The following is a 21,436-nucleotide window of genomic DNA, read 5'->3' on the forward strand; positions in this document are numbered from 1 at the left end:
GTTGAATTTGTATTAAAAATGGCAGGGGTGTACATGGTCCATTCGATTTGGGAATATTTTTTACCCAACTCAAAGGTTCGGGTTGGTTGGATTAGTAACCCAACCCAACCCTCTATTTTCGAGTTGGGTTGTCAACTTAAAAAAAAAATTAAAAAATTTATTTATCCACAGTTCATCATTATTCATAGAATTTGAGATAAAAAAATATTAAAAATCACAAACAAACACAAATAAATCTATAATCATTAAAAAAAAATCATCAACAATAATTAATCATTAAAAAAAATCATCAACACAACAAATAACAAGAGAAAATTGTAACATCTTAACCTAATTCAACGTTACTATAGAACTAAATACAACTAAATACCGACCCTTCTTGAGAAAATATAAGTAAATAATAGATATAAAAATAAAAAATAATAAAAATGATTAGTTTAAAGAAACTATACCTATCAAAAATAAAAAATATTGTAAAAATACATCTAAATTTATAATTACCTATTTCAATTTTATAACAAAATTTTTATAACAAAATTTTTAAATTTATTGAAACTCATTTTTTATCGAAAAATTTTGTGTAACAGGTTTAGGTGTTAAGGAACCCGTAAAACAATAAAAAATTCTCTAACCAAGGCTGTAAACACTAGAACAATAGAAATATTTTGAACATCTTTTAATAAAATTATATATTTATATTCATTTACTTTCCACGGCGTCAATGAGAAAAATGATAAATGAAAAGTAAAATGAATTTTAGAGTCTTTCCAATCAATACAAATATAGAAATTACCGGTTTAAAAAAAATCATTTGAACCACTCCTGATAAAATTATGTATTTAAATTTCATTTACTTTCCACCCAGTTCAATAAAAAAAAATGATAGATAGAACTGTGATAAAATTATATATTTAAATTCATTTACTTTTCACCAAATCCAATAAAAAAAATGATAGATAGAAGTAAAATAAATTTTAAAGTCTGTTCTTCCAATCAACACAAATATAGAAAAAATTCCGAGTTTTAAACAAATCCATTTAAGAATATGTAAAATGAAAACAATATGCTCTCAAATTACTCAAATGCAGGTTTAGTCGATGAACATTGAACAGTGTACACTGTTGTTTAAAATAACTTAAATGTAGGTATAAATCATATTCAATAACCTATCATAAAATAAATTGAGTTTGATATATTGAGATTTTTTTTTATGAAAATTTTAAAATATACAAAAAAAAAAAATAAATAAATAAAATAACGTAATAAACAAAATATAAAAGAAAATAAACAAAATACAAAAAAAAAAAATTAAATCGACAAGAGTCTAATCTGGGCATAGAGTCAAACCTGTGATACACTCTATTTCTTACGGTATATTTATAAGTTTATCGAGAGTCCAATTCGAACTTTTATCCTATGAACCCGAAACTAAACCGAATCATTCTGAGTTCAGAAAAAATAACCCAACCCAACCCTTATAATTTGGATTGGGTTGGTTGGGGTTGTCCAATTGCGAGTTAGATGTACACCCCTAACAAAAGGTGAGAGCTTAACCTTTTCCAAACATCCAATCACGTGGATGGAATTATTTAAACGTACCACGTCATCCGACGTAAGGAAACGTTTTGATATTTAAAATTTAAAATTTTTCACATATGATATTAATTTATTAACATTAAAGTCTTGTTTTTATTTATTTATTTATTTATTATTATTATTATTATTATTTTTTTTTTGTCTTTAGTGGTAAAGTGTGAGGGTCCCACTAACGGTACACTGACAAAAATCCCAATTCGCGTTCCGACTTCATCCCTTGCGCCCAACGCCAACGGTACTCTCTCTCCTCAATCTTATCTCTTAAATCTATCCCCCACTCCTTCATTTTCTTAAATGGGGATATTAAAATTTTATCAACAATTTTATAATACCATTTTCAAATTTATTACCGTTTAAAATTTTAAACTATACTTTTAATTCTATTTTTTTTTAATTATTAATAATTTAATTGCCAAGTATAGTTCAAATTAATTATCGCTTTTTCCTATGATAATTCAATAAACAATTAAATTAATTAATTCAACTCCGTAGTTTCCTCTAATTTTTCATCCAATAAATATATATTAGAAATGGTCTTAAATAATAAATAAAATTATTACTCGTGATGGAAAAAACGTTAGATAAAATTAGACAAAATATAGAATATAAAAGTATGAATATTACAAAACCAATAATTATAATTTGAAGCCATGTCAATTTATTTATAGTCATTATCAAGGAAAAAAAAAGACATTTATCTAAATAATAATTATTTTTTGAATGGAAATATTCATTTAACTAAATTATTAATCGACCTTATTTTGAAAATAATTGAAGAACTCCAAAATTAGACAACCTGGAAACTAAGGATTAGAATAACAAATATATCACAGTATTTAATTTCAATACATTTTTAATATCTTACAAGAATATCAATTATATTATTTTTAATTAAAATTTAAATAACCTCGGTGGCTAATGGCTATGGAGTAAAGCAATAATTTATATATTTTTTTACCGCGTGAATTGTCGCCAATTTTACCTGGCAATCCCGCGGTAATTAATCCCACAGAGCACCATAAAAGCTGCAGGGGAATATACTGTCCTCCGCCGCCCATTGGTCGGAGAAAGAACAGCCGCCGAATTCTGCTGCCAACGGCATTGCCACGTACTCCCACCATTCCCACGATTCAGTAACCAATTTGAACTCGTTCAGTGACTCAGTACCAAAATCGTCTTCTATATTCGGTAACTCCACAATCTCACTAAGCTCCTCCTCCTCCTCCTCCTCCGATGGCGACGGCAATGCAGTGGCCATCGCCGCCGCTTTAGCGGCGGCTGCTTGAATGTCATGCGGCATGAGCGACGCCGGGCGGGGCAAAAATGAGGCGAGTTCAGGGTAATTGAGGATAGCCGAGTCACCTTTAATACACAACGCTGCCGCGTCGTGTGCACGCGCTGCCATTTCCGGCGTGGGAAAAGTGCCGAGCCAAATTCGGGATTTCTTACGCGGCTGGCGAATTTCCGACACCCATTTTCCCCAGCTTCTCTTCCGTACGCCTCTGAAAACAGGATGTCTGTTGCAGTCTCTGGTTCTCTTGCGGGGCGGTGGGTCTGGTTGAGCCGGTCCGGCACCGGAAACCGGTCGGGTGGAGGGAAATGAAGAAGAAAGTGGTGGTGGAGTAGTCGGAAATGAGCTCTTTGGCTTCGCCATTTGTAACAGAGTCAGTGGATTTGATGCTCTGTTCGAATATAGCAATGAGAAGCTTTTGTAGGGAATGTCGTTGGGGCCGCTCCTAGCCCCTAGGAACACAGATTTAAATAATAATAATAATAATAATTAATATATTTTTTACTAAATTACAATTTTGGTCATTTTTAAACGTCGCCGTCTTTATCCTTTTTTAGATAAAATTCATTTTTAAAAAATCAATTTTATTCCGGTTGTAATAAATATAACCTACCCTATTTATTGAGAATATATATATATATATATATATATATATATATATATATATATATATATATATATTTGTACAATTGAATTTTGATTATAATTAATTAATTAAACTTTTAATTATATTTTTCAATTAATTCTCCATAAATTTATTAAAAATTGTTATAAAACACTAAAAAATAATATTTTTTAAAAATTATTATTATTTTAATATATGAAAAAGCGTAGGACCCAAATCACAAATATGGGACCCACCATTTTAGGGTTTCTATCTTTCTTCTCCCCTCTAATTGGCTGCTGGAATTTTCTTATTTTCTGACTTTCACAAATTTGTCTTAATTATAAAAAACAATTAAAAAAATGTAACATGATTAAAAAATAATTGCATATAAGATTCCGATAAGCAATTCACAAATATGTATTTATAATTAATTATTTTGAATTGTTTTTTAAAAAATTGTAATATTCTTTTTTCTTTTATTAATAATATTTAGACTAAATAATTGAACCGAAATCTAAAATAAGGGATGCTATGATTTAATCGAAACATATCTTTGATTTAATGAAAAGATATGTTTTATAATTTTGTAAATAATATAATACTAAAGTAAATAATTATAATTATATCTCGATTGATTTTTGTTTTCAAATCTAATAATTTGAATTGATTATTTAAAATTTAACAAAAAATTAAAAAAAAAATAGTAACACTATCATTATATTTATTCATTTGCACCGATAATGGAGTAATGATTATTTAATAATTTATACAGACAATATTGAGTCAAAGTTGAATAGAAATGTGTCAATTTTGTTGAAATTGATATTTAATTATATAATTATAAAAATAATGGGAAATTATTATAATGTTGCCATGATTTGATAATTTTTTTTATTATATTATTTACCAGTATGTTAACGTATTCTATTTGTAAATTGCTTCCAACTATTTTTTAATTAATAATGTTATTAATTTTGCCTTACGGGCCATGTATTGGGCCAACCTTGTGCCTTATTGGGCTTATCCTCCTTGGGCCGGTGATGTTACTCAATCCCAAATAGAAAATCGAGGCCCAATAAGAAATAGCTACTTTCTTACACGATATTAATGGTAATATTTTTATTAATTTTTAGTTAAATCATTGTGATAATGAAGGATTCAACCATCCACTTTTGAGATAATAATAAATGGCTTATATATTGATATTTATATTATTATTTAAATAAAAAATCAATATACTTATTTCAAAGTAAAAAAAAAAAAAAAAAAAAAAAAAAAAAANTATAAGATCTTACCTCGTGGAGAGATGAATGAAATATTTTTTATAAGAGTGTGGAAACTTATCATTGTAGACGCGTTTTAAATTTGTGAAACCGATGACAATACGTAATAGACTAAAACAAATAATAATAAATGGCTTATGTATTGATATTTATATGGCAATATGTAGTCCTATCACCCTGACCCAGACGACAACCAGCGAAATGTAATCACTAGACCGAGCATTGATCTGAAACAAAGAGACACCAAAGAAATAAAGGAGATTCTAGTTGACAGGGTTAGGAAGATAGGAAGACCTGTACAGAAGATTCGCGAATTCCTTATCAAATAGAAGAATCTCCCTACGGAATAAACCAGTTGGGAACGCGGCGAAGATCTGGACTCCGCCGCCACCCACATCGCCAGGTTTGAAAGTAGTCGGTTGATAGAGACGTCAACCAATTAAGTGGGGGAGGATGTCATAGCCATGCTCGTCCAAGGCGTGTTGCCCATGGCCGTATGCCCATCACAAGCCAAACCCTTTATGTCTTTCCATGTTCTAGTGTTTTAATTTTGTACTTCTGAAAAGTACGACGTTTCGAAAAAATTATGTCTAGGCCTGCCGACATGAAATGCCTCAAAATGTAATATAGGGGATACGACTAGTTGTCAACCTCTCGCTATCAATAGTATTATAGTATGAGTCTCTCTTGCTTGCATATATAACACCTCTTTCAAAATCTCTTTTTCAAAAATCTCTCTCTCCCCTCATTTTCTAAAATCTTCTTCTTAAACCGAGTCCAGATGCTCAAGCATAGGTAGTCGCTTTCTAAAATCTTCTTCTTAAACCGAGTCCAGATGCTCAAGCATAGGTAGTCGCTTGGCCATAGGCGACGTAAGAACGAATTGACTTAACTCACTTGTTGCTGGAAAGTGAGTGCCGTACAATCGCAAGTATGCTGTCATCTATATATATATATATATAGTCATTGAAACGATAAAAGAAATTTGAAAGCTTTTTAGATGGGTTTGACTTTGGTTGAATGGATTAGAAATATTAGATGAGAAGGAAAGTGAAAGTAAGTTGGTAGTATGTTTGTTTACCTAATGCTACATTCATATATCACCCTTTAAATTATTATTTTTCTTTTTCCATTTTTCATAATTATAATATTATTATTTGTGGGCCTTCCCAAATCTTTAGATGGAATTATATTCCGACCAAAACCTCTTAATATGGGCTGCACGTCCTATGATTATAAAATTTACTCTCATTCAAATTTTAATGAAACTTTAGAACGGTAACTTTAATATACATGGAGGGTGTAATAGTAAAAATAAAAAATAAAATAAAACTATCTTTAGGTGGAGTTGATGATCCAAAAAATTGTGGTGAATTTGGGGAAAGTGGTTAGGAGGACATCACACCACCAACCTCATTTCCCGACACCGACGTGCCCACATTTTGAATTTAATTACCAAATTAATATTCTTTAAATGTTTTAATATTCCCCATTTATTCCAATTTAAGATCTTAATTAATTTTCATCGAGGGATAAAATATTGTTAACTCTCTTGCTTAATATATATATATATATATTAATTGATGTTATTATTAGTCAAACTTTAATGCTTGTTTAATTATGCTATTTGAATTAAAATTTTCTATTTACGGTCGTTTTTAGACAAAATAATAAAAATAGATTTCCACGTAATCAGAAACATGCAATATATATATATATATATATATATATATTTATTTATTTATTTATTAGAATTGCTGCATATAAAGCGGGAAATAGGCACTTAATTCCACGACCGAAAAAAGGGGCACTATCTTCAATCTTCGCTAGAAGAATGAACGTGTCCGACGGTGTCGACAAGTCGCATCCCATCGGAGTCGACGAGTCGTATCGGCCTCTTCCTTCTATCTACTTGGTCTTCTCCTTCATCTGGCTACTCTCCGCCTGCTCCTGGACTGTTAACATCTACAAGAACCGTCACTTTCAGGTTCGGATACTTTCTTCTTTCTTGTTCACTGTTTGTTCTCAACTTTGATTATGTGGGAAGCAGCTTTTTGAGTTTGAAATCAGTTTAGGCTAAGAGCTGATTTGGTGGATTTTGATGAATCTTTTAGTTGTTTATCAGTTCTTGAAGTGAACTCTCTGAATGGATCAATTTCTGTATTGATGGAGCCTACTTTGATCGTTTTGATTCGGTTTAATCATACGTAATTTTGTATATCGCTTGATTCGGGTAAACTAAACGGCGTTTATCTTTTTTAATTTGATCTCTATGCACTCTTTGATTCGAGAGGATTATATCGATTGGTTTGTTAGATTATTTAATTTTCTCGCTTCTTTCGGTTTTGACTCGGTACTTGATTTCCGAGTTACTCGTTCGTCTTGTTTTGCAAGCAATTCAACAATAATTAATTAATTTCCCCCTTTGATGTTGTTACAGAGGTTAGAAATTGTCGCCTTAAGAAAATGACGAATAAGTTCTTTTAACTGTATGCGTATTCTTCTTTAACAATTATGTATTTAGCGTTTTCTTCTGGAATTTCAATCATCGTCGTTTTTGTAGCTTCAGGTGTGGATTTTGTATTAATTGTGACTTCTTTTTCATCTTTTTTCATGGATTATTGTATTAATTGTGACTTTTTTTCATTTTTTTTCATGGATTGTTGTTGCTCAAGAGCAGACCAATAACTTGCAGTGGTCACTCGCCTCCATTCCTCTTCTTAAAGCCTTGCAGCTAACTTTATCTTTCCTTTTTTGGTATGTTCAATCTACTTTCCTTTTTTTTGTTTCTGGTAAATGGTGTTATAAACTGTTAAATTGGAATTCAATATCGACGTGAAATCTTCCCTTGATCTGATTTGAAATGAGATTGGTCTGCAAATCTTGTAATTTTGTTCTTTACTTTTCTTATTAGGGACAACCAATTTCGACATATCTCCACAATGGCATGATATTGTCCACTTTGGGTATAAGCTCTCGTGACTTTGCTTTTGGTTCTCCAAAAGGCTTCTTGTCAATGGAGAAAGTTGTCCTTACTCATATACCATGATCTGGGACTTTGTATTCCCAAAATTTATAGTTTCTCTTGTCCCATTTCAACTCCTATTTAATCTACTATCGCAGGTATTCATGTTTTTATATTGAGACATGCTCCTTATGGATGTCATTTGGGGTATATGTAACTGGAGTGCTCTTTCAGACGGCTTCTGTTGTGTCCTTTTTACTTATTTCTCATGGCTATTGCATCATGTCCGAGCACCTTTCAATTTCTGAGCGACGAACTACTGCTTCGATTGGCTGTATATTTTATTTGACGCTTGTTGGTTACCGAGCTTCCATACCTTACTTCTGTGTGAGTTTACTGAGCTGTAGCCTCATGCTTTAGAAATGACTGCTGCTGCACGATTTCACCTCCCTTGATTCTCAATCCCAGCTTCCTATTTGATCCAGGTCTTACTTCTGCTTAATTACTTCATTTCCTTCTATGTGATTTTCCACCACATATATCAAAATCTACTGGCATTGCAAGAACAATTGAGTTTCATTATGGAAGAGGACGTTCAAGCAATGCACGATGCCATTCTAACCAAATACAAGATGTTCAAGTATGCAATTACTTTGTAGACTCTTATCTACATGTCATATTTAGATGCTAAATCTTGTTTCTGATGTGCTACTTTCATATATATTACACAGAAAATTCCGGGGAATAATGCAAATTGTTGTCATGGCAGAAATTATGGTATGATTCGATATGGCATCTTACCGTTAAACCCATTTTATATGTTATATATGGATCAGTCCTCACTCCTCCGTCTTTTGTTTGGTTTTCAGATATTCCTGAACATGGATGATTCAGTGGAAATTTACTGGCTTCGTCTGTTAGTACGAGAATGGGCCCTCTTCTGCATCTTCTGCTACATCGGGTATGTATATGTATATGATCATACTTTTATGAGAATAGCTTAATTTTGTTTGGGAGAATTTCAGTCTTTAAGGTTATTGGCTTTTTCCTCTCCTTATTGCAGCTGGATTTTTAGGTCCCAAGACTTGGCCTCCCGTTTCTCTGTAATGCAAACTTTTAAGTCTGAAGAGAATAGGATTGTCCCTCCTATTTACAGCGTTGTAAGTATTATATTGGAATCAATACAGAGACAATGAACCCAGAAATCTTTTTTCTCTTTGTTCACTTGTAAAATTTACTAGCCAAGGTAAGTTATTAGAATCATACAAAATAGTGTTAGTGAAGATCGATAATGAACATTGCTTAAAGTTGAAGGGGCCATCCTTCAGATGCAATTTTGTTTACTAATTGCTGCAAGAATTACAGGACGTGGATGCATCAACTTTTAGAGAGTTTAACAGTCATAATTGGCAGATTGGCGTGGTAAGTTCTTTGAGCTAGTTATGTTTTTTCAGTTTCACTTTCATTTCGATGTTCTTAAACATATTACTTCTACAATACATTTTGAGAGACTCTGTTTATTCGACGCAGCCGACCTCGCTCTCCCAAATGGAAAGTTCGAAGGAATCGATTTTTGTGATAATTCAACACCCTCGTGTATGTAATGTCAACAAAAAATCCATGCCAAACCCAACAGATTCCAAGTCTTCGCCTACAGATGAGGCTAGGCATTCATGATCTGATGCAACTCCGTTCAACATCTTTTTTGTTTGTTTTTTTTTTCCCATCTTTTTCCCGTTCAACAGGTACACAGCAGTTCACATTTTACAGAAAATGTTGATGGCAACTAGGAAGGATGTTAATAAGTCGCATTTTGTAGGCCTGAGCTTCCCAATTCTTATTGACAAACACTTTTACTTACAGAATCAAATTGTACATATTATTCTTCTCTTTCTCTCCCTCTGATTAAACCAGTTCACATTAGAAGGTGAGTATGAAATCTTTATTGTTAATTTTCTTTCTGTTATCTAAACTTCAAACTTTTGATTAATAAACAAATGATTTGTAAGCTTATAAAGTATTAATTAGTGGTTTCATGTCAATTATGTAATCGGCGAAAAAGGAAGGGGCTGTGTTGATGGATCTTCTGCCAAATGGGTTTTCTGTGGGAGTAATGGATGTGAGGTTAAATTAGGGGAAGCGGTTGTGTTGCTTTCGCCTAAAAGTGGTAAAGATTTTTATTCCATTATCTCCAACGCGGTAGGTCGTCTTCTTCATTGATTTATCCTTTCTCTACCATATGCGGCAACCAAGCCATGAGGGGAAGCTCGAAAGGAAATGATGTCTAAGACTTGTGCACATGTTTCATATACCTCTCTTTTCTTTTGCCATCTAATGGGTTTTTATTTTAGGATAAAAAAGATGATTAGAAATCCTTTATTTTTTCAACCCAATCGCTCTTTTGATTTTGGAAAAAAATTCTTTATCAATATACTGATTTTGCAAATGTGTTCTGAAATAGTCCAAACCCACCACTAGCTGATATTGTCCGCTTTGGCCCGTTGCGTATAGCCGTCAGCATCACGGTTTTAAAACGCGTCTACCAGGGAGTCAGCTTCACAGTTTTAAAACGCGTCTACCTGGGAGAGGTTTTTACACTTTTATAAGAAATGCTTCGTTCCCCTCTTAAACCGATGTGGAATTTCACATGATCTGTTTGCTTACTTTTTCATTATTGAAAAAACGTGCATATTCATGTTATATTTTACTTTCGTTCTTAACCTTTTAGATTGGATTTCGCAGGATGTTTATCGATTCATGTAAAAGACTCCAAATCATGAAAAGTTGAGCATAATCCGATGCTTAACATACTCATTTTTCGTAAGCTTTTTAGGATATATGCATATGTAAAGAACCTCAATATGATGTATAAAGACATGTCTGGTCATTAAATTGCAGCGCCAAAGGCCATAGAGAAGTGAAACAACCGAAACTAGCGAGATGAAATCCCAAGCAAGACGTTGAAGACAACCAAGATTGTTCATTATGTTACAAACTGATGCATAATCTTAACAAATGCTAACATTTTTCTGCTTGTGTGTTAAAAAGTTGATTTTTATTGCCTTTCTCTTAAACTAAGAGTGAATCCTCTGAGTCAGTTTGATACACAGCTCTCAAATCACTTTGATTTCATACCTTAGAACGGATGACATCGGTATACTGCATAACCCGAACAATCAAAAGCACAAAAGGGACGATAAGAACAGCATGTTCGACGCGAAAACGACTCGAAACATGCTGTATTATCTCGAGAAAGCAGGAAGAGGAGTATCTGCAGGTGGTGCAGAGGAGGTAAGAAGAAGGTTGTTGTCTGGTAGAGGAGTTGGTTGGTGAAGATGGGTGACATCAGTCTGCAGTGGAGGCTCGACGATGGCGGCAGGATCGGGATTCCGGTCATGGCGTGGACGACGATTACGACGATGACAGGATTGTTTAAAGAAGCGAGGAAGGAGGTAGCAGAGGAGACGGAGAAAGGAAAGAATGGCAATGAGGAATAAAGCTGAGAGAAGATAGTCTGTGGGGGAGCGAGACCTTTTGCACCCAAATAATATTCCAAGACAAACCATGGAAAACAAAGAATGGGAGGTCCTAAGGGGGCTCTCTAATGGCTGCCAATTAAATTAGAGAGAGCCTTTTTGAAGGCTCCTCGATATATCGAGAAGATCCTTGATCTGGACAGACTCCCGTGCCATTGCAATTTCAAATTTATTAGAATGGATGCTTTCGAGTTGTAGATGGTTCGTACTTAATACCAGGTGTGTGCATAAAGTCAGGAGGTTATTACCCTGTTTGACCTTATTCGGATACCAAAAGTCTCTAATGAATTATCATAAGAAAGACATTTCTTGATCGTCAGTAGACAATCACTTGTTGTAGAGATTAATTACGGGTTAATTTTTGAAAATATAAAATTAAATATAAATTTATAATTTAATTAAAAAAAATAAAGTAGGAAAATGGTGGTATTTGAGGGAGGGGCTAGGCTTCCTCTATGGCCCACAAGAACTTGATGGGGAAACGAATAATATTATAAATTTAAGCATAAAATTTACGTATATATTCTTATTCCTCCACCGCAATTATTTATTAATTAATTAATTAAATCGTTTATATTTCCATATTTCATCCTTCGCACGTGGAGAAGGTACGTGCGAATTCCTTTCTCGCCTATTATGCTGAATGATCTGTGCAGGTCCGGTCGCGACCAGGCAGGGGTTGGGAATGGTAGTTTGCAGGGCTCTTTTCAGGTATGATTCATACAAATAAAAACTCTGTTTGGATTCCGAGAAAATCTCCTTAAGCAATGCTCTACAAATCTTGTAATTCTACAAATTTCTGAGCTTATCGCTTTCCTAACAATGCTCGATGTTTGGCTCCATTTTCATCTTTTGAAACGAGATATAACCTAACATTAGTGGATGTTTTGATCAATCAAATAGTTCCAATTCAATCGATTGCGATTGAGAGGAGGTTTTGATCGACATTACTTGAAAAATTATCAGTTAATCAGAGATATCTAAGCTCAATCCATGGATTGAAAGTTTCGCTCTCTTTACAAGATTCTCTGTTCGGCTGTATTTAATCTGCTGTGCTGCTTTTGTAGAGTCGAACGTCTCTTGAAATGTACAAGTCCGTATATGTCATATAGCAGCTTGTAATCTAGCTCTGAAGCTCACTATATTAACTATTAATTTGAAGTTGGAATGATTTTCTACTAAAAATATGAACGAATGATTGAATATACCATAACTTATCTACTTTGAGTTCAGTTGTTTAGTCGTGATTTAACAATAGGATGATTATGTTCAAGTGAGAGGAAGGGTGGGTTAAGGAAGGGTAGGTTAAGGATATGATTAGATATGCCTTACTTATCAGCTTAAGCTTTAGAGTTGAATACTTTTCGAGCCTGAATGTGCATGTTGAAATGATGTTCTTGGTAATAAACTGGTGGTGGAATAGCTTCTAATCCTTATTAGAACTGATTTCTATTCCAATGTGTCAGGGACTCTATGCTTATAATGGTTGGAGCCTGAATGCGAATATGACTGCTAAAAAGGAATTCTGAAGTGCTGCTGACCAGAAGGAAAAGCCCAAAACAGTCAGCCAAGCATGGAGACCTGTGTACATGCACGCCAATCCTCCTGAGGGTATGTGGAATTTATATTACAAAGGCATATAACTGTAGCCGTGAACTTTGGGAATTGACAAATCAATATTTATAAAACCTAAACATTTCATCTAATGCTACTTATGTTGAAGTTGTGGAACAAGGAGCGAGTTGAGGCTGCTTCTGAAGTTTTGAGAGTGATTATACTTACTAACTAGACATTTGTTGTGAGATCCCACGTCGATTGGAGAGGGAAACGAGTGCCAGCGAGGACGCTTGGCCCTGAGTGTTAGGGGTTGGATTGTGAGATCCTATATCAGTTGAGGAGGAGAATAAATCATTCTTTATAAGGGTGTAGAAACCTCTTCCTAGCAAACGCGTTTTGAAAACCTTGAGGCCCTAATCATGATTCCTAGAAAACGCGTTTTAAAAACCTTGAGGCCCTAATCATGAGTTGCATGTTTTTTGTAGGATATTTGTATTAAAAGTAGAAAGAAAACTGTAACAGTCCAAGCTTACCGCTAGCAGATATTGTCCTCTTTGAGCTTTCCCTTTCAGGCTTCCCCTCAAGGTTTTTAAAACGTGTCTGCTAAGGCGAGGTTTCCACACCTTATAAATAAAGAATGTTTCGTTCCCTTCTCCAACCGAGGTAAGATCTCACATTTGTAGAGCTTGTATGTGATGACACATCTTCATTTGTAGAGCTTGTATGTGATGACACATCTTTGTGAGGTATCTCCTCTAAGATAATGGATGCATTGGATAATAGGCCAATACTAATTAAGCTCAAGGGGTTGGTGAGTTCTGTTATATTCAAGCATCAAATTTCCTACATAGATACCATTTCAATCATAACTGCAGCCCACCAAGGATTAATACAGTCGCATTTGATTAGAAGTATCTCTATTTTGGTTTGAATCTTGTCTCTTTCAACAACTTACCAAATTGACAGAAGGTGGTGTTTTTAATGATGAGATTGAATAATTTTTTTCCAAACTTTGTTTGCAAGCATTATCTTGGGAAAGTAATTTGAAGAACACTCATCTACGTAGTTTGGAAGTTCATTTTTTTTATTCCCAATAATGTCTGTGTGATATGAGGATTGTATGAGAGGTTCTTTTGCCAAAGCCCGTGTACTCTATGCTCCTGTGGAAGAAATTGGCGATGTCAGAAGACTGTTACGAGCCTGTCATATTCATTTTATAGTTTCATCTCAAACATATCCTGCAGAAAAAAATTATTCCATCTGTTTCTTTTTTGTTCAAGTTCTTAAGAGAACAAAAAAAATTTCACTTTTAAATTTCCTGAGCTTTTTCATAAGTCATCATTGATGCATTTACAGAAGCTGGACTTGTTCTGGAGAAAGATGCAAAACAGAAGTTAAAGGTATGTTAACAACTTCTAATACATTTCATTCCGAACTCAACCATCAACGATCAAATATCAGAATGTTTTGTTTGTTACTTCGCGATTTGATTCGATAAATATCTTCTGTATAATTTTCTCATTATCAATATTTAGTTGCCCGCTGGTACGAACAACGGCGTCCACATTGGTATAATATTGTCCACTTTAAGTATAAGTTCTTGTGGCTTTACTTTTGAGTTTCCAAAAGGCCTCGTACCAATAGAAATAATGTCTCTTATTTATATACTCACGATCTTCTCCCTTAATGAACTCCATCAATCTTTTGACACTTGCTGCTGTTATAAATGCTTAACATAGAAAAATGTACACTATTTGGTTCGTTTTTTCTTCAATATGTTCATCTTTTCATGTACTTTCTAGTTCCTTCCATGTGTGAATCTCTGTTTGCAATCCTGAATTGTTTGATTTCACTGTCAGGGCTGATTTCATGTCACCGCAATGCTTCAGAAATAAAAGGAAAAAGAAGAAGGATTCATTTGCTGCTCGTGAAATTTTCAAGCAGTATGGGTCGAAGGAGTGGAACGGGTATCATATCCGTGAAGCTCATCTCTCACAAAGATCTGCATTTGATGAAAATGGATACTGCCATTGCTGTGCTACCGAACATATGCAAATCGACTGATCATTACTTTACTAAGGTTCGAGCTGAATGTTTCAAGTTATTTTTTATTTATTCTGTTTGTAGAATTTAGCTTGTTCTTAACTCTCTATTTTTGGGTTGTTTTTTTTATGTATTTTTAAAAAATCATACTTATTCGATCCAATTAAAACAAATAAAAATATATAAACCAATAATGTTTTAAAATGAGATTCTAATAAACCTACTTGGCATCTATAGAATCCATCAGATGATCAGATATTATTATATAAACCTTATCCATATATTTCAAAAGAAAAAGACCCTTATCCACTCATATTTGAAAACATTATTGATGATCAGAAATCATTCTCATCTCCTTTTGTTTGGCTCCATTCTACATTCTTCCCTCTCTCACCTCTATGATTATGAGAAACACTATTATTGATCACTCTCTGTACATTTCCCTTTAAACCCATTCAAATCCAGCTAAGATCCTAGCAAAAACATTGTATTCTATTTCCAATTTTGAAAACTCCCAGTAGGTCGCCCGGCTGGCAAAGACACACCGTCTTTGAATCATACTCAATCCGATATTGTCCTTTTTTAGTTTTCCAGGAAGAGGTTTTCACACCCTTATCATCCCTCTCCGACTAACATGAAATCTCATACATACCTATCTAAAAACTTATTGCCTAAATCTTCACCGAAATATTATATTCAATGAAGTTGTCATATCGTGGTTGACTCTGAATAACCGCTTGATTTAGATTTGAAATTTTTTCTCTCTGTATATCTAATATTACAAAATTGTTAGCCATGTTTTAATGGTCTCCTCAATAATTTAAGGGTTTTTTTTATAATTATTTTGTTGAAAACTTGGGATTTGAAAATATTGATGACATAGGGGACATTTTAAAAAGAAAGTTGGTGAGTTCTTCACATGGGTAAATCTCAGAAGTTACATGAAAGACGAACAGTGACTGATCGTTTTGTCGCAATGGAATTGTGTGGAATGTCTATATAAGAAGAAGATTAATATGAGAAGCTCAACAATAATTCATAAGGTGTAGGCTCTAAGTTTGTTTGAAAATGGCTTGGTTCACCATTGGAAGCTTCCAAGATTCCTTTAGCTTGCGCTCTTGCAAGGCGTATCTTGCTGAGTTCATCTCCACCTTGCTCTTCGTTTTCGCCGGCGTCGGTTCCGCCATTGCCTACGGTCAGTTTCCCCCACACTCATATCTATCTTGCTCAACTATGTTTGGATTAACTCAACAACTTTGGTGTCATTTTCTGCAGATAAAATAACATCCTCTGCAGCTTTAGACCCAGCGGGGCTGGTGGCGGTGGCGGTTTGCCATGGATTTGCTCTGTTTGTTGCAGTCTCTGTCGGAGCCAACATCTCCGGTGGCCATGTCAACCCAGCGGTGACATTCGGCCTTCTTCTTGGTGACCAAATCAGCCTAATTACGACCATATTTTACTGGATTGCTCAGCTTCTTGGCTCCATTGTCGCCTGCTACCTTCTCAAATATGTCACTGGCGGCCTGGTCATTTCTCTGTTTTAGTCCTAAATTCTTCGCATTCTCATATCCATTTTTAACATATAATGTGGTTATAAATATGAAAAAGGCTTGAAAGTTCAATACCCATGTTGAAAAGTTGATCATTTTTTCCCCTGCAGGCAGTTCCGGTCCACAGCGTGGCGGCCGGCATCGGAGCAGCGGAAGGAGTTGTGATGGAAATTGTCATCACATTCGGTCTGGTTTACACGGTCTATGCGACGGCGGCCGACCCAAAGAAGGGATCTTTGGGCACAATTGCGCCAATTGCCATCGGATTCATCGTCGGAGCAAACATTTTGGCAGCCGGACCGTTTTCCGGCGGATCGATGAACCCGGCCCGGTCATTTGGACCGGCGGTGGTCAGTGGGGACTTTCACGACAACTGGATTTACTGGGTTGGGCCACTCGTTGGCGGTGGCTTAGCTGGGCTTATCTACTTTTACGCCTTTATGGCCTATGGGCCCAGCCCAATTCCAAGCGATTACTAAGGCCCAAATAAATTAAGCGATTTTTTTCTTCTTCCTTTTGCTCTGTTCCTTCTGCAATAAGAGGAGGAAAAGCAAGGTTTTCTGCCGTTCTTCCTTTGTTCTATCTTCTTCTCCTTTGATTTTTTCTACCTTTTGATTTGTTTTGGGCCCTTGGTTTGGTTTTCAGGGAAAAGATCTGTGGTTTGATGCCTTTAATTTATTTGAATGTATGTCTTGCTTTCGTTGGATTCTCTTCTTCTTCTTCACCTGTCGTTTATAAGTAGATCAATCGCTTGTATTTGCGAAAGTCGGAAATAATTTCATCGGTTATTAATTTTAAACTTATTTTGCTCTTGAACTTGTATTACTCAATTCTCTAACTTGTTATAAAGTTCAACAATACGAGTGATAAGATTTAAACTTTTACTCGTTTGTGATTAAGTTAGCTATCGGTTCAACAGCTCAAGCCCATAGCTAACATATACTATTCTAATTGGGCTTTTCATTACGAGCTTTTTCTCAAAAAATTTAAAACACATCCGGGTGTTTTGTTAAAAAAAATATTATATTATATTTATTTAAGTTTTAGAAGGTAAGTTTAAGACTTTATTTTTAAAGTATTTATTATGAATTTTTGCATATGTGATTAAAGTGTCACTAATTCAAAAAAAAAAGGAAGGGGGACAAACTGAATTAACGGGGAATAATTACATTGTTGACCGCAAGGAGCTTAGCTTTAATGTCCATAGCTCAATCATCTCAGCTGACTCTGATGGGTAAAACAAAAGGTTGTTATTAAAATTATGCAGATTCTGAAGACTCTGATGATTCTGAAAGCTCTACTTTTTCATAACCCCATTCATGAGCTTTCCACTCAGGCAACTGTTGAACAGCAACCTTCATCCAAAGAAAACAAACAATAAACTCAGGACACTGTTCTATCAATCAATCAATCAATCAATCAATCAAATTTCTACTCATTACCATCCCTCTGGAATCTGGTTTCCCAACAATGGTTTGGCAAGCTAATCTCCAGTTCTTGGGTTTCTGTGTATGAAAAACAAGACCATTATATGTCTTTGATTCAGAGGAATTGAAACTAAAGCAAAAGCCAGAGATACTCTGTTTGAGTGAGTGATAGTGTCCAAATTCATTGCCTCATTTTGATTTCTCAGCTTAATGGCAATGGAATCTGTATACTAACCTTTTTAAGTTTGTCTTTCTCTATGTCTGTGCGAGGGTTTAATAGCTCTTTCCCTTCAACGATCTGAAATGATAATAAGAATTGCAGTCAGAAGATTAACATTGAATTTCTTCTTCAGCTTGTTCAATGACCAACACATCAGATTTTGATGAACTCTTTTACCATAATGATCAAACAAACAGAGACTCAGAACCGAGATATGAAAAGGGTATTGATTAAATCCTCATTAAAAACATGATTTAATGCAGTAAAATCACCTCCACCATACAAGTCCCACAGGTCCCTCCACCCGCACAGTTCAACAGAAATCTCGACTGTAGAACAACATCAAAGCCCTATTATAATCAAAACTAAGAAAACCCCAATTCATGAAGTTAAGGAACTGGGAAACTCACATAAGGCCCATACAATTCAACATTGGAATCAAGCATTATGTTTCTGAGTTTTTGCCCACCACATGCTCGACGAAAGTGCACATCAGGAGTTCCATCAGGAAGCAATACAGACTTCAACAAACACATAAATTAGCCTCGATAATCTAAGTATAAACCCTAAAAATGGAACATTACAGCTTACATTAACGAAAGCGAAATCAACCATGGGAGGCTCCTGAGGCTCACTGGTGTCGGATTGGCTCTGTGGAACAGTGCCGACGGCTCTGATTTTGGATCTGCGAAAGGTTAGAGGGCGGAAGCGATTAAGGGTGTGGGTGGAATTTGTAATGTAATTGAAGGAACGGAAGGAGGAAGAACCCAGATGGAGAGCCTCCATTTTGGGAAATTGGGGGTTGAGGAAGTGAAGTCTGGAGTGAAAAAAGGATCATGATTGTGTGTTGTGTGGCTCTTCATGGCCTTATCTGGTGTCGCCGTCTGTCCTTATGGGTAAGGTTTTACAGGGCTCAAGGCCAACGGGAAAAGTGTTAGAAGCGGATTTTTGAACTATGAAGAATGGAAATTATTTATAAAGAGAAAAATAAAAAACGCTAGAAGGAGGGTTTGAACCTCCGACCTTGTGGTTAACAGCCACACGCTCTAACCAACTGAGCTATTCCAGCAGATGCTATATGTACAGGCCTGAAAGGAAATCTCAAAAGTATCAGAAATTAATTAAAGAGAAATTAAAAAAACAAAAACGCTAGAAGGAGGGTTTGAACCTCCGACCTTGTGGTTAACAGCCACACGCTCTAACCAACTGAGCTATTCCAGCAGATGCTATATCTACAGGCCTAAAAGGAAATCTGGAAAGTATCAGAAATTAATTAAAGAGAAACTAAAAAACAAAAACGCTAGAAGGAGGGCTTGAACCTCCGACCTTGTGGTTAACAGCCACACGCTCTAACCAACTGAGCTATTCCAGCTGATGATATATCTACAGGCCTGAAAGGAAATCTGGAAAGTATCAGAAATTAATTAAAGAGAAAAAATTAAAAAACAAAAACGCTAGAAGGAGGGTTTGAACCTCCGACCTTGTGGTTAACAGCCACACGCTCTAACCAACTGAGCTATTCCAGCTGATGATATATCTACAGGCCTGAAAGGAAATCTGGAAAGTATCAGAAATTAATTAAAGAGAAACTAAAAAACAAAAACGATAGAAGGAGGGCTTGAACCTCCGACCTTGTGGTTAACAGCCACACGCTCTAACCAACTGAGCTATTCCAGCTGATGATATATCTACAGGCCTGAAAGGAAATCTGGAAAGTATCAGAAATTAATTAAAGAGAAACTAAAAAACAAAAACGATAGAAGGAGGGCTTGAACCTCCGACCTTGTGGTTAACAGCCACACGCTCTAACCAACTGAGCTATTCCAGCTGATGATATATCTACAGGCCTGAAAGGAAATCTGGAAAGTATCAGAAATTAATTAAAGAGAAACTAAAAAACAAAAACGATAGAAGGAGGGCTTGAACCTCCGACCTTGTGGTTAACAGCCACACGCTCTAACCAACTGAGCTATTCCAGCTGATGATATATCTACAGGCCTGAAAGGAAATCTGGAAAGTATCAGAAATTAATTAAAGAGAAAAAATTAAAAAACAAAAACGCTAGAAGGAGGGTTTGAACCTCCGACCTTGTGGTTAACAGCCACACGCTCTAACCAACTGAGCTATTCCAGCTGATGATATATCTACAGGCCTGAAAGAAAATCTGGAAAGTATTAGAAATTAATTAAAGAGAAAAAATTAAAAAACAAAAAAACGCTAGAAGGAGGGCTTGAACCTCCGACCTTGTGGTTAACAGCCACACGCTCTAACCAACTGAGCTATTCCAGCTACCTTGACATATTGTAATTTATATTATTTTTTATTTTATTTTTGATGCCTCATAGTTTTATTCTTACATACAAAAATTAGATAACAAATAAAAAAATTTCTTTGGGAGAATTAGTGTTTAGCTTAATTTTTAAGAAATAATCTAAAATTAAGGTCACGTCTGGTAGTCATTTTATTTTTAAAAAAAATTATGCTTATAAATGGTATTTCTCTCCATGGGTCATCTTGTTTTGATACATATGTTTTGAAACTAAAAAAAGAAAAGTATTCCAAATACTTTTAAGAGATGACTAAGAATTCAAATTTTAAGAAAGATTGAAAGTGATTTTTAAATAGGGAACTCGCCCGACCGAGGTCGAGGAGGGACGTAAGAACAAGACTTGCATTGCATTTGTGATAAGATAAGAAAATCAACTACAAGAAGAGTAAGATTCAGATTACCTTGTTAATCGAATATCTCAAGGCAAGAACATTGTTTGAGATTCGAATCACTCCACAAGAAAGATCGATCATGTCTAGCTTGAATGATTCTTGTTGATCAAATATCTCAAACGCAAGAACACTTGATTGAGATTCGAATCACTCCACAAGCAAAATTGATCATGTCGAGCTTGAATGATTACATGCAACCTAAACTCCACAAATGCTTCTTTTACTGTATTTTTCAAGTACAACATACATGGCTTTATATAGCCTCAAAATATGAAACTACTAAAGACGTCTACTTACAAATACAACATACATACGTCTACTTACAAATACAACATACATGGCTTTATATAGTCTCAAAATGAAACTACTTACCAATACAACGCTTTATATAGCCTCAAAATGAAACTACTAAAGACATTGAAACTACTAAAGACATTCCTAGCCTCAAAATGAAACTACTTACCAATACAACGCTTTATATAGCCTCAAAATGAAACTACTAAAGACATTCCAACAGTTGTAACTTCATACTTAATGGCCATTAAGTATGAAGTTAAACTCTTGGTTGGAATGTCTTTAGTAGTTTCATTTTGAGGCTATATAAAGCGTTGTATTGGTAAGTAGTTTCATTTTGAGGCTA

General features: G+C 34.8%; 4 protein-coding genes, 9 non-coding genes and 1 pseudogene across 13 annotated transcripts; 3 read left to right on the plus strand and 11 right to left on the minus strand.

The window, feature by feature from the left end:
• Window positions 1-2,406: 2,406 nt before the first annotated feature.
• Window positions 2,407-3,317, minus strand: LOC111779148 (ethylene-responsive transcription factor ERF036-like). Its single transcript, XM_023659225.1, has one exon. The coding sequence runs from the start codon at window positions 3,248-3,250 to the stop codon at window positions 2,597-2,599; it is 654 nt and encodes a 217-aa protein (XP_023514993.1). The 5' UTR covers window positions 3,251-3,317; the 3' UTR covers window positions 2,407-2,596.
• A 3,236-nt stretch (window positions 3,318-6,553) lies between these two features.
• Window positions 6,554-9,728, plus strand: LOC111778194. Its single transcript, XM_023657884.1, has 9 exons — window positions 6,554-6,764; window positions 7,458-7,534; window positions 7,901-8,129; window positions 8,228-8,382; window positions 8,474-8,519; window positions 8,612-8,703; window positions 8,806-8,902; window positions 9,108-9,164; window positions 9,273-9,728. The coding sequence occupies exons 1-9, from the start codon at window positions 6,612-6,614 to the stop codon at window positions 9,417-9,419; spliced, it is 1,053 nt and encodes a 350-aa protein (XP_023513652.1). The 5' UTR covers window positions 6,554-6,611; the 3' UTR covers window positions 9,420-9,728.
• A 1,349-nt stretch (window positions 9,729-11,077) lies between these two features.
• LOC111778774 lies at window positions 11,078-14,946 on the plus strand (annotated as a pseudogene).
• Window positions 14,947-15,764: 818 nt separating this feature from the next.
• LOC111778533 (aquaporin TIP2-1-like) lies at window positions 15,765-17,240 on the plus strand. Its single transcript, XM_023658430.1, has 3 exons — window positions 15,765-16,073; window positions 16,154-16,404; window positions 16,539-17,240. Exons 1-3 carry the CDS (start codon window positions 15,947-15,949, stop codon window positions 16,905-16,907), a joined length of 747 nt encoding a protein of 248 aa, XP_023514198.1. The 5' UTR covers window positions 15,765-15,946; the 3' UTR covers window positions 16,908-17,240.
• A 307-nt stretch (window positions 17,241-17,547) lies between these two features.
• On the minus strand, window positions 17,548-18,993 carry LOC111778534 (photosynthetic NDH subunit of subcomplex B 3, chloroplastic). Its single transcript, XM_023658431.1, has 6 exons — window positions 18,667-18,993; window positions 18,486-18,596; window positions 18,348-18,404; window positions 18,091-18,153; window positions 17,871-17,933; window positions 17,548-17,783 (listed from the first exon to the last, which is right to left on the minus strand). Exons 1-6 carry the CDS (start codon window positions 18,859-18,861, stop codon window positions 17,688-17,690), a joined length of 585 nt encoding a protein of 194 aa, XP_023514199.1. The 5' UTR covers window positions 18,862-18,993; the 3' UTR covers window positions 17,548-17,687.
• Window positions 18,994-19,070: 77 nt separating this feature from the next.
• On the minus strand, window positions 19,071-19,144 carry TRNAN-GUU. Its single transcript has one exon. It is a non-coding gene; the product is annotated as a tRNA-Asn (tRNA).
• A 78-nt stretch (window positions 19,145-19,222) lies between these two features.
• Window positions 19,223-19,296, minus strand: TRNAN-GUU. The gene has a single exon. It is a non-coding gene; the product is annotated as a tRNA-Asn (tRNA).
• A 77-nt stretch (window positions 19,297-19,373) lies between these two features.
• On the minus strand, window positions 19,374-19,447 carry TRNAN-GUU. The gene has a single exon. It is a non-coding gene; the product is annotated as a tRNA-Asn (tRNA).
• An 80-nt stretch (window positions 19,448-19,527) lies between these two features.
• Window positions 19,528-19,601, minus strand: TRNAN-GUU. The gene has a single exon. It is a non-coding gene; the product is annotated as a tRNA-Asn (tRNA).
• Window positions 19,602-19,678: 77 nt separating this feature from the next.
• TRNAN-GUU lies at window positions 19,679-19,752 on the minus strand. The gene has a single exon. It is a non-coding gene; the product is annotated as a tRNA-Asn (tRNA).
• A 77-nt stretch (window positions 19,753-19,829) lies between these two features.
• On the minus strand, window positions 19,830-19,903 carry TRNAN-GUU. The gene has a single exon. It is a non-coding gene; the product is annotated as a tRNA-Asn (tRNA).
• A 77-nt stretch (window positions 19,904-19,980) lies between these two features.
• Window positions 19,981-20,054, minus strand: TRNAN-GUU. The gene has a single exon. It is a non-coding gene; the product is annotated as a tRNA-Asn (tRNA).
• Window positions 20,055-20,134: 80 nt separating this feature from the next.
• TRNAN-GUU lies at window positions 20,135-20,208 on the minus strand. Its single transcript has one exon. It is a non-coding gene; the product is annotated as a tRNA-Asn (tRNA).
• Window positions 20,209-20,290: 82 nt separating this feature from the next.
• On the minus strand, window positions 20,291-20,364 carry TRNAN-GUU. The gene has a single exon. It is a non-coding gene; the product is annotated as a tRNA-Asn (tRNA).
• Window positions 20,365-21,436: the final 1,072 nt, after the last annotated feature.

Source organism: Cucurbita pepo, chromosome LG17 (assembly GCF_002806865.2).
Source record: "Cucurbita pepo subsp. pepo cultivar mu-cu-16 chromosome LG17, ASM280686v2, whole genome shotgun sequence".
NCBI lineage: Eukaryota > Viridiplantae > Streptophyta > Magnoliopsida > Cucurbitales > Cucurbitaceae > Cucurbita > Cucurbita pepo.

Coding starts and splice junctions, on each gene's coding strand:
- LOC111778533 (XM_023658430.1), top strand. CDS start 15,947: ATGGCTTGGTTCACCATTGGAAGCTTCCAAGATTCCTTTAGCTTGCGC. Junction 16,074..16,153: donor CGGTTCCGCCATTGCCTACG/GTCAGTTTCCCC, acceptor CATTTTCTGCAG/ATAAAATAACATCCTCTGCA. Junction 16,405..16,538: donor AATATGTCACTGGCGGCCTG/GTCATTTCTCTG, acceptor TTTCCCCTGCAG/GCAGTTCCGGTCCACAGCGT.
- LOC111778534 (XM_023658431.1), bottom strand. CDS start 18,861: ATGGAGGCTCTCCATCTGGGTTCTTCCTCCTTCCGTTCCTTCAATTAC. Junction 18,154..18,347: donor GTGGGACTTGTATGGTGGAG/GTGATTTTACTG, acceptor TTATCATTTCAG/ATCGTTGAAGGGAAAGAGCT. Junction 17,784..17,870: donor AACCAGATTCCAGAGGGATG/GTAATGAGTAGA, acceptor CTTTGGATGAAG/GTTGCTGTTCAACAGTTGCC.
- LOC111779148 (XM_023659225.1), bottom strand. CDS start 3,250: ATGGCGAAGCCAAAGAGCTCATTTCCGACTACTCCACCACCACTTTCT.
- LOC111778194 (XM_023657884.1), top strand. CDS start 6,612: ATGAACGTGTCCGACGGTGTCGACAAGTCGCATCCCATCGGAGTCGAC. Junction 6,765..7,457: donor ACAAGAACCGTCACTTTCAG/GTTCGGATACTT, acceptor GCTCAAGAGCAG/ACCAATAACTTGCAGTGGTC. Junction 8,383..8,473: donor ACCAAATACAAGATGTTCAA/GTATGCAATTAC, acceptor TATATTACACAG/AAAATTCCGGGGAATAATGC.